This window comes from Cyclopterus lumpus, chromosome 7, assembly GCF_009769545.1.
Source record: "Cyclopterus lumpus isolate fCycLum1 chromosome 7, fCycLum1.pri, whole genome shotgun sequence".
NCBI classification, from domain to species: Eukaryota; Metazoa; Chordata; class Actinopteri; order Perciformes; family Cyclopteridae; genus Cyclopterus; species Cyclopterus lumpus.
Window position 1 is genome coordinate 16,266,326 of NC_046972.1, and position 15,085 is coordinate 16,281,410.

The 15,085-nt window shown below is 41.2% G+C and overlaps 1 protein-coding gene across 1 annotated transcript; it reads right to left on the reverse strand.

Moving 5' to 3' along the window:
- Positions 1-3,428: 3,428 nt before the first annotated feature.
- Positions 3,429-14,232, reverse strand: tamalin (trafficking regulator and scaffold protein tamalin). Its single transcript, XM_034536692.1, has 8 exons — positions 13,866-14,232; positions 11,126-11,178; positions 10,017-10,071; positions 8,086-8,188; positions 6,464-6,557; positions 5,486-5,552; positions 4,584-4,650; positions 3,429-4,384 (listed from the first exon to the last, which is right to left on the reverse strand). The coding sequence occupies exons 1-8, from the start codon at positions 14,061-14,063 to the stop codon at positions 3,897-3,899; spliced, it is 1,125 nt and encodes a 374-aa protein (XP_034392583.1). The 5' UTR covers positions 14,064-14,232; the 3' UTR covers positions 3,429-3,896.
- Positions 14,233-15,085: the final 853 nt, after the last annotated feature.

Genomic DNA, 15,085 nt, shown 5'->3' on the forward strand with positions numbered 1-15,085 from the left:
TCAAATTAAAGACAAATAACCTGAAAATTATCAATTTTAATATATTACTGAAGCTTTTCTAAGCAGGACATAAGAGAGAGAGAGAGAGAGAGAGAGAGAGTGAGAGATGCAGAGTTTAAACAAAACACAGTCACATGTGTATTGTATTAGGACTAAGTCTACAACTATAAATGAGTCATTCATTCATTCATTCATTCACCCCTGAAAATACACTGACACTTGCCACATGCTGCTGTTGTGTTTCCTGTGTTAGCATTACAGCTAAATGAGCATGAGTGTCTGACATATTATATATATTATATATATTCAATGACAAAGACATTCCCACATATCACTCGTTTAAACAATAAACACATTATACACTTAGTGTGTGAGAAAGGTGATGTCTGTGTATGTGTATGTGTGTCTACACACCAGCCATTTAGCATTGGACTATCATCAGGTTGGGGAACTCTAAAGACAGTTAGGAAAACAAATAATAGTCCAATGATGCATTACAGTCTGAGATACGCTGAATTTTAGTCCAAAACACTATCCTACAATTCCCATGATGCAAATCAGTATGCAGAATCTTTTATCAGACCGTTCCTGTTTTTGTCAGGACCAGGAGGCAACCTGCTGTGAAATGCATTCTTTGTTCAGTGTTACTGGATTTTTGGACACTCCTCAGTTACACTCAAATACTCATCTTATCTGCTTCATCAGGGTTGTGTGGGTGTTTGTTTGATCATATTTCATTGATAGCACCTGGCAACCATTGCAAACAAACCACATAACTGCCATCAAATTTGAACTGTGAATGTAAATATATCACTTTTTTTTGAGGACCTCCCGCTTTCCACCACCCCAAAAAAAAAAGTAGAACAGAAATCTTCCATGGACAATAATCCAAAGGCTTTGGAAGAAAATAGTTAATGTTTGATGTCATCACTCATAATAAAAGCTTTTTATGGACTGTATCTGGGGTGGTTGATAAAATACAAAGCTGTCCAGCTCTTAAATAAAGAGGTTCTGACTGTATAACTGAGAAATCCATAACAAGCTGCTCAGGGGAAAATTATGAGCAGCAGTGTGAATGAAGAAGCTGTAAAAGTCACAAAGAGACAATATTACTGTGAACGTATCAACTCACTGCTGCTGAGAAACCAAATGCAGAATCTTTATCTCAGATTATTAAGCGTGTACTGATTCACTCACATCCCGCTGGGCAGTTTTTGTTTCTTTTTATTGGTGCTAAACTCACTCTTTTATAGACATTTTTAGAAGTAAAGGATATTTTTTATTTGTAACTTTTGACCCTACACATGTCGTAAATCCTCACCTGGTGCCTTGCGAGGCAGGTGTCTAGTCTGGTTACATTACTGGTTCTCCCTCTTTGTTAAACACACAGTGACAGACAAACATGGAGATAATCACATGCACTGCATGCTGTCTTTTCTTTTACCGTATTCTCTTATCTTTATGGTGGATTTCCGTCACATTTGTCACCCACATCCTGGGCCTTGACAGCCCACTCAGTCTCCTATATCACTATCAGATGCAACAGACTCCAAAGTGCCACACAGGCCTCCCACGCTTTACAACACCATAACTTTTTCAGTAATATTTCTGCTTCATATGGAATTATTTCTTGCGTGGGAGTGACATTGGTGGTTTTGTCTGGTGTCTTTTCTGTGCATGTGTTTATAGATGCTGCAAGAGTTGAGCACAACCACCAAACCGCTTCCTTATTTTTAACCAACAAGAACATCTGCACTGATCCATAAATTTGACCAGAGGCACTAACGGCCCATCAGAAACTGTGATGCACGCTATGCTTGAGAAAGAGCCCTCTGGTCTGAACCGTTTCACCACAGAGGCTCAACTATGTCCTGCAGGCCTTTCTGCTTCCTCTTCTCGAAGCTTCTCATTTCATACCACCGACTGGCGGAAACAGGACCGGACCATCGGTAGTTTTTTGTTGCCTGAAGACTTCCAATTCAGTTAGCATCGCACTGGGTCCCGAGACAAAAAGCCAATGGAATTTGTCCAGAAAATCAGCTCTTTGGCTTTCTTATCCTGCATTATTGCTCCTCGACAAGAATGAGAAAAGATATTTTCAGTTTTGTAAATCAATTAGTTGATCAACAGAAAATTAATTGAGCACAAGCAAAAATTACAAACATTTGATGGTTGCACATTCTTAGTCATATATTATCATTTGTTGCAGTATTTTTCTTTTAGATACCAGGATGTCATTTGGTTGATTGTTTTGTTTTGAGAACACAACACCTTTTGGAGCATTTTGTCAAAATAATGGATTGAAACTGATTCAGTCTCTCAACAAAATACACATTTGTAAACATTCTGGTGACAATAAGAACTTAATAAGTAATCATACTTGGAATAGTGGGGAAAATCTGCTCTGCAAGCAGAAACTGACCTCCATCTGCTGTTTAGTCAACAGTGGCGTTTTAGCAGTAGGGCAACATGCAAACATTTGAAACAGTATTATTAGCGAGCCATCCCCTCTATGCTAACCGCCTACTGGGTTAATTGCTGAGCACCCTCCTTGTTCAGGCATTGTCTCTGTTAATTGCCCCTTTCACACATTGTTTTTAGTGTAGCATCATCTGGAATAATTAGCCCCTCGTTATGCATTCTGCCCATTCGCCCTAAACCCATGTTTCAAGCACCGGCAAGCTTGCATAACAATCCCTTGTGTCACCCCCTCCCTGCTTCTCATTAATTTCCCCACAACAGTCGGAGGGCTCGGCTCCAACACATGGCCACATACCATCATCAACACTCCTGACGCATCTGTGAATGAATGGCAGAGGACAAAAGTGATCAACGCTGGAGAGAGTGACCACCATGACCTCATGGGTCAGCTGGGAGCCAGCAATGAAAAGACTCAAACCAACCCCCGCCCTACACACACACACACATACACGGAGAGAGAGTGATCTCTTGGACAACTGAAGCCACCATGTGAATATGAGAGTGTGGAAGAGGAGGAATAAGCATTCGTTTGCAGGAGCTGAAGGAAAGCGGTTGTGTTTGGAATTTTGGGTCATGCCTTTCTCCGCACATTCCTCACCATCATCCCAACAATAAACTGTGTCATAGCCAAAACAACAGCCTCCCTTCTGGATAACTCGCACCACAAAAAGCCTCAAACCATCCGCGACCAGACATTCACCTCCAGAACTCGAGTGATAACATTCTTAAACGGAGTAAGAGTTGTGAAACCTTGAAGACTTGCTATATTTAAAAGTATCACATGGAGTAGGACACATCTCTACTGGAGAAAATTACAAACAGATTGTGTGTACACCCGAGGTCTGAGCGCTAATTTAAGTTTGGAAGCTACAATTACCACAAACAGTTGCGGTTTGTGAAATAAAATAGCTTTTCTTGCAAATTCTGCACAAAATAACGAGAGTAAAATCAGAAAATGACAATTTATTTTTAGGAACCTTGGAAAAAAAACAAAAAACAGGATCAATAATCATCATCATCCAACGTAGATATCAAAGTTGTCTCTTACTAAATGTCGTGTTGCACAATCAAATCGTAACAGGTCATTTACTCAGCTGTCAAAATAAAAGTTGGTGCATGCAGTACAAACTAAACAAATTCCTTCATTCCGTACAGTAACATGTTAAAATAAATAAATAACTTAAAGAATAAAAAGGAAACAAAAGTTATTTACAGCTGTGAAACATTAAGGGCTTCAGAACGTAGCCACATGATCATTGGTCAAACGTGGAGAGTGCAACTGTAGAGCCATACACTTTGGTCTCGTCACTCTTTGGAGCTGCTTGCACTTTTTTCTTTGGCAATTTAGTTCAAAAGTCAGTGGTGCTTAAAGTCTTTGGGTGTGTAAAGTTTAGGTGAACAGCTCCGTTTGCTGCTCACAGTTTGCTCTCCTCCTCCTCCAGCGGCCGGTTCAAGCCCGGGATGAACTTGAGGAGGCGCCTGCGGAAGCTTTTCTGTTTGGGCTTCCTCTGCAGCGAGTTGAATCCTCCCGGCTTCTCCCCTGAGGTGGACGAAGGCAATGAAGATCCCCTCATGTAGCTGCGAGTGCTGGCGCTGCGGGTCAGCTGCGTCTTGGCTGTCGTGAAGAGCTCGCTGGCCGGTCGGAGGCGTTGCTGCTTCTGCGGCGCTTTCTGCTGCTCTTTCTTTTTGTCGCCGACCGAGTCCCCGCTGCGGTCCGCCGGGTACAGGCAGGTCTGGTAGAGAGGGTCGTCCTCGGTGGCCGTGCTGAGGAAGCTGGCGCTGCTGCTGGTGCTGCCGGTGCCGTGGAGAGCTCTGGGAGTGGCGGGGCTGGGAGTGCCGAGGCTGCCGTACAACCCTGCTGACTCCAGGGACTCATAGACTGCAGCATCACTGAGTACTATGCCTACAGGAGAGAAGGTCAGAGTTAGGATGGTGGACACATATTTATTTACATAACAATGAACACACAGGCATGGAGGAAACTATTCAAACAGGGACAAGGGATTTCTTAGTTTGAGAACATGGGAATGTTTGTTAGCTTGTCATTTAAAATGGATGATTGCAGGATTTATAAATCTGGACACAAGACGCATAAAACCTACCATGAACAAGCCTCTGCTCCTGCACCATCAACGACCGATATTCATCCCATTTCTCGTGAAGAGTTTGCTACAAAAAGGAAGTCAGAGATATGTTAAATGATTAACAAACAGACTCATGAACAACAAATTACTTTCACCATGAAGTAACTTGTGTACAGTTAGAAATGACGCTGCAAAGGGTTGTACAAGTTCATTAAAACTATAATGGGTCATGGCTCAGTTTCCAGCTCATGTATAACAGACGTTTCAAAAAACTTCTAAAAGTAACAAAAAATAATGAAAGCCAAATTATCTGTGTCAACGCTTCAGGTGCATTGGCCAAAGTTACCCATGGCGTCAAGGGGACAGTATGTGTGAAACGGAAAACTGTACGGACAAATACACTACCAGGAAGTGCAGGCTACAGCTAACAGGAAGATGACATAGTAGAGGGCTTTCCCAGAAGAAAAGTTGAATGCTAATTTAACATGCTAAAATGAAGCCCCCCACTTTCAATAACATGGATAGCACCACTAAGTGATGAATACATTTTGTTCCTGCGTGTTGAGCAGCAGGTTAATCTTTAAAACGTTGGATTAGTATCTCAGAGAGCGGCTGTGTTGCAGCTCTCACACACACAAACACACACCCACACACACTTGTGGATTAGAGCGGGACAGCTGCTGTAATCTCTGGGGCAAAGCTGGCAGCTTTTTAACAGCCACGAGTTTGAGAATGTCTGCAGACATCAGTGAACTGCTGATGCAACAGGTGGCGCTGTAGAGGAGACAGGTGTGGATGGGGGGTGGGGTGTCTATATCTAGCATGTAACATAATGTGTGTGCGTGTGTGTGTGTGGTGGACATACACAAACAGACCGCTGACAGTGAAAAACTGCTGCCACGACAGTAAAAAACCCTCACCTTCAGAAACTGCAGCCGGGCTTCCAGCTCCGCTTTTCGGATTGAGTCACTGTAAACTGTCTCCAGCCTTTAAGCACAACACCAGAAGGCAATAGAGTTATTATGCGTAACAGGAAGCACTTATTAAAACAACAAGGGTAGAAAATAGCTGAGAACATATTAAAGGCTCTTTTCATAAAGGGAATGAGTCTGGTGTCGAACAGTTTACAAGAGAAGGGGAAGGATAAGGAACAAATACAATTTCCACTCAAAGACTGTTCAGCAAACCAAATCCTTTGAATTACACAAGTGGGTGACCAATTTATAGAGCTTGTTTTCAGTTTAACAGTTGTGAATGTAATTTGATGATGTCAGTCTATATAATCTGTGCCTCTGACGCGGTTAACCTCACGTTTTCAGCAGCAGCTCCCGAGGCCTCACTAATTGTCCTTTTAATCTTTTACGAGCAGAGAAGGAGGATGAGGAAGAGTGTGGTTTAGATTAAACCACATTCAACAGCGATGTTCAAGATACTTAAGCTATGGATGACAGCTCTTTTAACTTAATAAAATGAAGTAAAACAGGACATTGATATAACAGGATTGATATAACAATATCTAGAACATCGCCCTTCGTTTACTCATGAGTTTCTGTTGCTTTTAGACACCAGGCTTTCTATTTTGAATTCAACTGAGGTGTTTGCACAATGAGCATCACCTCTTTTTCTTCATTTCCTGTTAAGACACATTACTTTATGTTTTCCTCTCAATAAATCTTTCTAACAGCCTAGGTAGCAGCAGAAAACTCTTGTTTGTTTTTTGTTTCCACGCAAATCAGACTCTTTCAACTTTCAGTTTACAATGACCAAAATGCCTCCAACTAGCTTTGAAATCAAATCATTGTTTCAGCCCTAGAATAAATGGAACATGTCCATTATTTAATTAAAACCAATGAAACCATTAAAACATTACCAACAATGATTACGTCAACATTGTGTACCTGAGTGTGTTGCCGCACGCCCGGATGAGCTGAACAATCTCCTTGTGCCTAAATCCATCCACGGTGGCCTCGTTTACACTCTCGATGGTATCCCCTGAGAACACACACACACACACACACACACACACACACACACACAAACACACACACAAACACACACACAAACACACACGAACACACACAGTCTGTTAACCAGCAGCCTCCAGGAAGCACTTCAATCAACTGTGGCTTGAATTACAGCAAGATGCAGCCAACTGAGGATTGTTTGATTCCAAATGAAACACAAATGTGGAAGCCGCGTGCAGCTGTTAATGAACTGAAGCTGACTTCGACGTGTTGAAGCCACATTCATTTTCTTTATCTGAGAGACTTATTATTCCACATCAGACTTCTTAGATGTGGTGTGAACTCTCATGCGTGACAGATTCCTTTATGAGGGTGCAGCACAAAGGCTATTTTCCTCTTTCAAAAACCACCGGCTATTCCGCTTCATGCGATCATCGCTGTGTTCGCAGGAGACAGAGGGAACAATAGAGCAAGCATGTGAGGAATGTAGGAAGTGAAACTGAAGTGACATATGCAGGTTGGATAAAAAGGAAGGAGGCGGAGGATCACCTTCCTCCTTTTTTGACACACTGGCGCCAACATTAATGTTGAGACAGCTTGTGACGGAGCGGTCAAGAGTTTTAAAAACCAGAGGTAATGGAGAGCTGCAGGCATGACATATTTCTGTAGGCCATTAGCGTTGCTCTGGTTCCCTCAACACAAAGCCAATGGGATGTTTGTTTATTGGATTTTGGATTATGGTAGAAAAGAGTTTTGTGGGAAACAAACGTGGATATGATACCTAAACGTTTTGTTCAGCAAGATAATCTTCACAAATTAACTCAATTTTTAGGATTTTTGAAGTGTAAATAGAAATCACCAGAAGTAAAACGCTAATGTTATAAACAAACTACACCAGTCACATGACCCGTCACTACCACTTAAGCTAAAGGCGGACTCGTGTCCAGGTGATGACATTTAGTAGTCTCATTTAGCCACTTTTAGCAACCGCCTTTGAGACACAAAAGCGTCAAAATTCCCAAATGGGATATCTACTGACATATTTTTATATCGTAGAACCAATATTTACAATTCGGCTTGCGTTTGGCATTTAACCAAAAAAAAACACTAATCTTGAGAAAAGAAGACTGACTCATTTGCAGGTTTTGAGACTCATTCCTGCAGCACAAGCAAAGTGAACGACGGCTTCAGTTCTCTTTAGCACAAACTCAAGCACAGAGCTTCTTCTTCTTCTCATCTTACTTTCACAAATATTTACTTGTAAATATTTCTATTTTAGAAACAGTCACAGAAGGAAACAATTAATGTTTGCCAATGAAAATAACACTTCCTTTAAAACTGGCATGTGAGAGGTTGTCTCCGCTACGCTATCAATGTGTACTTCCCCAAACAGCTGGCCTGAAACGCACGAGTGCTTTTGTTGACGTACGGTACACAAGTAAAAAAAAAAAAAAAAAAAAGGCTCACTTCCCCTCATGTCTATTATCAGTTTGCCCAGGCCTAAAATAAGTCTTTCATCTAAAAAGGAGAAAGTCGAAATACAAACACAAACTCACCAACTTTAAGTCCTGCTTGCTGGGCCGGGCTGTCATCGTGCACCTTGCACACAAACGTGCACATCTCCACTGCGTTTTGGTCTTGATGGTGCAGCCCGTAAGTCTGAAAGAGACACAACAATCACTCTGAAAACGTATTGATGAATACTTCCTTCTACTTTACGTATAGGTCAGTGTCACACAGTGGGATTGAGGTCAACAGTTTTGAAATAACGTGGCCATACACGACACTAGACTGATAAACCACCGAATGACAAGCGGAGGAAGCCGTGACGGACAGCAAAGGAAGGCAGATCATATCGCTGAACATGCAGAGAGACGTGGCGCAAACATGCAACTTTTGTTCTCTTGTCTGATTGAACAGAAACTGCTGATCGGCTTTTTCAACATTAAAGAACAGGTTCACATCTTTAAAAACGGTTCTGCCATGCTTACATGTGCATTGCAAGTCACAGTAATTGTTCCTCCTGTCTATTAATGCCTTCTGAATGCAATGACAAAAGCCTCTATTCTGTGATGAAATATACTCCAAAGTTGCACAAATGACAAATGTTGAGCGAAAAATATGTTAGTCCGAGTTAGTCTTTTTAGTACAGCATTCCCTCTTTGTGTTATAATACCTCCAAGAAACACTGTCCATGGATGCACAAGTACTTTCTGTATTTATTGGTACACATTTGCTTGTGCTCAATCAATAATGGCCTATCATAATTTCAACTGAACATTAGAATGTATCTTTCCATTATTTCTATATAAATAAATAATGAATTATAATTTTACTTCAGGGGGGGCTCTCTCATTTGCATCCAGTTTGGATGGGGTGGGGGTGGGGACCACGACAATAAAACTCATAACAAAGTTAGGCCTCATAAACGAAGAACATTGTTGTAAGCCAACAAAATAACACCTTTGTTATTATGTATGTAATATTTTGTTGTCTTGGAAACCTATTTGTTTGTGTTACTTCCACATGTATTTGCATGCTCTTCCCTTTTTCAGATGACATTATCTCCGCAGAAGGTCAGAGCACTGCAGGCAACAAATAGACTTCCCCTTCTCACGCGACCATCAGCCGGTCAATATGCAACTGAAATTGTTGAGTTCCATTCCCTCAACAAACAGGCTTGGTCGTTTCCATCTGCTACACTCAAGTGCTCTCTTATTAAAACATGGATCCGACTTGGATGAGTGTCTTTTAAATGGAACATTTGCAATGATACAGATGCGCCAGGCTCATGTTCTTCTCAGCTGCCTGAAAGATAAACAAAACTATGCAAATATCGTTTGAACGCAAATACAAAATTTGCATGCTAGACTCCACATTGTCGTTAACATAACATGCCTCTCTCTCTCTCTCTACTGGCACTTGTGATCTCACTTCCTCCTGGCAACAGGAGGACAGGAAGGGTGGGAACCTCCGTCGAAACCGTACATAGAACAATACGTCTTTTCCTCGATGCAGCTCTCTACTCACAGAAAATTAAACACTCCATATAAATATTAAACCTTTTCAGAAAGCTATTTACAGAGGAGTATGCATAACAGAGCCATTGTGAGGTCGCATCGCTTCAAGGCGACGGAGAGATATCGAGGTTAAATGAGTGAAGCTGAGAGGGTGAGAGTGAGCAGGTATGAGAAGCGTGTGCGCAAACCACACTGCTTAAAATACAGACACTGGGAGAAAAGAAAACATCTCCTCTTCTCTCAAGTCATGGGACTGACACTAACATAGTTATTTGACTGATGTGTGACCTTTCACCCCCCACCAGAGCCGGCAAATGCTGGGATTAAGAGATTTACAGGATAAGATGTACACAAGTTTCAGCATCTGTCGACAGAGATGTGGCCGATCAGGGAAATCCTGTTAAATGGCACTCGAGAGGCTACCAAATCCCCCCCCCCCTGGTATAAATCGCTAATAATCCTCTTACCTGGATCTCGAAACCAAACGACTCCTCTTCATTTTTTTCCAGGACCACCACCTTTCTGGAACAGGACAGAGATTTATATTTCAAATGTTTCGCTACATACACTTCAGCTATCATAACTCAGACATTCAAGAATCTTGTTTTTTGGCTCATGGTGAGGATAATATTGAAAGACTAATTTATGAAACCGCATTTTTGTACATAACGCAAGGCCAGAATGAAAAGGAGGACAACAAGATGTTTATGTCCATCTCTGGACTCCTCTCTTCCATATCTAAATTGCATTACGAGATATCTCTACTGGCTGCACAGGACTTCCTCTGTGTCCGGCAGCATCAAGACGTCACAGCTAAACGTACAGTACAGCGGTCTGTTGGGCCGACGGACATCAACACAGCATCCCACATGACGAGGCAGCAAAACATATGAAAATTCATGACGACCCTCAAAGAATATCGTGCATAACAATGGCCGCCATCAGTGTGGATGAATGTTTGAATGAGGGCCTTTCACCGAGATCAGGGAGCTCATTTACAATGAGGAATGGGACAATGTAGGATTTAATTCTTTTTTAAAAACACTCAATAAGTTGATCGTGGGGAATTTCTATTATTGGGATAAGGCTGAATATCCTCACACGAGTGATTGTCGAGCTCGCTATCATGTACTTGAGAAGTGAAAAATAGAGCCTGATTAAATATTACAGAAATGATCATGTAAGAAAGAATCGACTCCCACAATGTAGCCATTAAAACAAAAATGTATTTATCCTTTATTTATGTAGGGAGAGCATGTCATTTATGATTCCCTTATTTAAGATGTTTGTTTTTCACTAAAAAGGAAGTTCGCCAAAAAAAAGATGCGTCATATCTGTGAAAAAACTAGTTTCTTACCAACATCTTATATTAAGGGATTTCAGGATGTTTCCGTGCCATTTTAGACATTTAAAGCACATTTTGATGATTTATTGGGATAATAGGCCAAGATAATCGTGACATGAAATATTCATAATGTCCCATGCCTACTTGTGATCACTTAGGTTGAAGATGAAAAGATCAGAGTGAATACAGAGCATACGGGTAAATGTCAGTGAGCGATGAAGGAGAACGTACCTTTGTGGTTCTGGTGTCAGTGTGAGGGGTTTCCACTTCTGCAGGCCGCCACCCTGCGAGGAGAAAACGAAACAACACATGACGCGTGTCAGACACCTGCGTGACGTTAAGGCAAGATTACTCATGAGGGTTTCCCCCCCCGAAAGTACCAGGACACACCTTTTGTACACATGAGTGCATCAACCGGTTCATCGAGTCTTGAAGCTCCACATGTGCGCCGTTTGTTGTGTTGGTTAAGCGACTAAGCCATTACGCCAGTGTCAAAACATCACACGGTGAAACCAGAAATGCGTGACTGGCTGCTGTTTGTTTACTTCACACAGACACAACAGCTTAAGAGAATCTAAATTTAGCCTCAATTTCACACAAAATCTGCTGCCTTCAGGCACTAAAACCGTTGACCTGTGTGGAACTTACGGTCATTTAGAGCAGCTTGTACAAATTCCAGCCTATTAAAGAAACAAATAAAGACACACTGGGCTAAAATAACTACCACAATGAGTGCATTGAGTGAAAGCTCAAGTCAACAGTAGGTCAGGACTGTGCCCTACCTGACTGTATAAATAAGGAAGGTATCTGTCCAGAAGGCTCCACTAAATCACTTACAATCAATCCTCGTCTGTTCCAACTCCATAATTTTCAAATGCTGCCCCTATGAAAGGCTGCTTTGTGCTACAGTCTCTCTGCGCAGTAAAATGTTGCTTTCTTTATGTCCCAACACTTACAGAATTGTCCCACTCCCGTTTCAATGAGTGCATTTATTCCCAAATACCCTCAGAGGCCGACGGGGGTGGCTGGAGCAGGATCTGTGTGCCTGTGTGTGCACAATGCACTGTTGTAGCCTCAGTTGTATCCCTTCCCACCAGCCACTGTGTGTGTGTATGTAGGTTTGTGGATAACTGAGCCTCTCCTCACTGTACACTGTCACACTTGTCTGTTCTAAACTGGTTTCCAACTGCGATGCCAGAAAACCCCAAAGGAAGTAAAGTTACAGAATTAAATAAAGCTTTATGAGAGACGCAATAACCAGGAAAATGAGCGAGTTGACCCTCAAGCCATGCAAACTTTAAGCCCGTTTTATGCAGCAACTCTGATGGTCATTCTGGACCATCAGAGTTGGGGATGTCAATCCCAGCACTTTATTCTTCAATATGCTTTACTAATTCAGGATTACATATTGTTATCACATTTATCTTGGATGAAGCAATCTTTAGTATGCGCTTATTCTGAAATAGAGACAACATGCAACATAGTTTGAGTACTATGATATAAGAAGAAAGAAAGAAAGAAAGAAATGTACACTTTTATTGCTCTCCGTGGGGAAATTCTTCTCTGCATTTGACCCATCATCGCTGCAGTCAAGCACCCGGGGAGCAACTGGGGTTCAGTGTCTTGCTCAAGGACACTTTGACATGCACCTATGGGGAGAGCAAGGGTTGAACCGGGTACCTTATGGTTACAGGACGACCACTCTCCCCATGAGCTACAGCTACTTTATGTAGTCAATCTGATTTAAATATCTTATCTATGATTCATATAAAAATAAGAATACTCCAATTTGAAGTTAATTAGTAGTTTCAATCAAGTATATAGTCTGAATTTATGACGCAAGTACATTCCATATATTTTAGACAGATTCCCCATTTTAAGGTCAAAGTTAAATATCTATGTAAATAATCTCTTAAATCATATCAATGTCAATATATTTCATTAGTCATTAGTCTGTGAATTAACCTGAACTCATTGCTCATGTCAAATCATTAATCATTTTAATCTGTTCTCACATGAAGCACCTGCCCCATCATAAATCAGATCCAGTGTTTGGGTGGTCCACACTTGCCCCATGATGGGCTACTGTTGACCTTTAGAGAAGATGCCCTCTAGATACACTGTGAACCAACAGAGCTTCCCAAACCTTTTCAGACCAAGAATAGGGATGGAACGATTATAGCGACAAAAAACACTCACAATAAATTGATCATGGGGAATTTTATAATAAATGCGTAATCATGAATATCTTCATGAGTGCTATCTGGCTCGCTATCATGGTAGAGAAATGAAAAATGATGATAAAAGACTCACACTATGTTGCTATTTCATATACTTTTTTTTTAATGCATGATTTGTGATTACCTTATATAAGATTGTTTATTTACCAAAGATGTACCCTATCTGTGATGAGATACACATCTTTCTTGTTATGTCAGGTAAAGTTATTCCATGATTCAGAGACAGTTTAAGAGTTGTAAGGACATGTTGATGATAATGAATCGCAATTATTTTGGCCAGGATAATCGTGACATGACCTTTTCATCGTGTCTAAGCAAGAGCGACAACACTACACACCTCAGTAGAGAGAATGTAAGATGTTTACTTTTAGTTGAAGCAATACAAAGCCCATGTGCTGTCGACACGTCATGACAAATCACCTCCTCCTTCCGCCAGGTGGAATAATCACTCAACTGAACACAAAAAAAGCGTGCGTTTTCGCTTCGCTGGTCATCTTGTAGCTCATCAATGTCCACGAAGGTCCATCCAGAACCAGAACTGGACTTGATGCTAATAAGATTTGGCTTATTTCAGAGTGGAAACAACTTGATATTAAACGAAAGGTCGAAATGACAACTAGATCTTAAAAGTTACTTTTAGCGGGCAGCTTTTAACTAAATTGATCCCTTCAGACTCCTCGAGCCAATGAATGAGCACGCAGGAGAAGGGAACACTTCAATGCACTTCTTACCTTTTTGAAGTTTCTGGGCAGCGTCCCTCCAGAGTACGCCAAAGTCTTGTAGTTGTAAACCTCCGAGGAGTTTCTCGCTAAGTCCACAGTCCTGCAACTGTCTGACTTTGACGAGGGGAAATAAATGTCGTTGTCTTGAGATGCGGGTCCACTCTCTGGCCCGCTGGAGTTCACCTTCTTCAGCCTCCTGAACGTCATGCTGAGCTCATATAAAGGGGTGGAAAAAGTTGTGGAAAATAAAAATAATAATGAAATGTCTTGTTGTCCTCAGAGAAAAACCCCGCGTGAAAGATGCTGACCGAGCTGTGAGCTTCAACGTGGAGCCAACAACTACAATTTGACTTGAGAGTGCTTCTTCTGAAGAGGCTGGGGGCGGGGACTTTTGTTGTGAAGGACACGAATGAGTGCCAATAGGGATGTTGACGTGCGTCCTTCTCTGCTGCCTTCGCGTGCGCCTCGGACGTTTGTGTTTTACATTTCGGAAACTGGAAGTGTTTTTGTTATGGGTTCGCAGGCTACTGTAAATACAGCAACAAGTATTGTTTCTGTATCTAAAATCAAATCAAAAAGGTAAAAAGTACACAAAGCATGTAGTCGATGCAGAAGGATTAGTTTAATAATCAATTAGTCCATTGGGATTTGGTATTCGTTCTAATCATAATTTTTCAAGCAGAAATACCAAATATGTGCTGGTGTCAGCACAGTATGTCACTTTGATATTCGAGAAATGACCACGGACATTTCTCCCTATCTTCTGACATTTTTAAACAATTGATCAGGCGAGCATTGCCCTAGTTAAGTGACTTTACTCACCTGAAATATATTTTTGCACCCAAAAGGGAAATTTGAAACTCAATGGACACAAACACTGAGCCTTTTTAGTAGGAGACCTGTTGTGTCACACAATTACAATTGGGAAACAAACAAAAAATGTTTTTTAAATGTTTGTGAATTTATAAGTAGTGCAATACTGATTTTTTTGATGGGCTCTTTAATGTTCTAGCATATTCCCACCAGATATGAATAACTTTGTAAGGCTCATATGTGACATCATTCATTAAATTGGTAGCTCATGTTATATGCAAACTGTTGTGTATATCAGTCTGACCAGCAGCTGTTCGTAACATTTCCAAACATCCACAGTATGGCATCATTGATTTGTCCAAAAGTATATGAAGGCAGTCTTTGTTGCAGGCAGACCAACGCTCTCATTAAAAGTT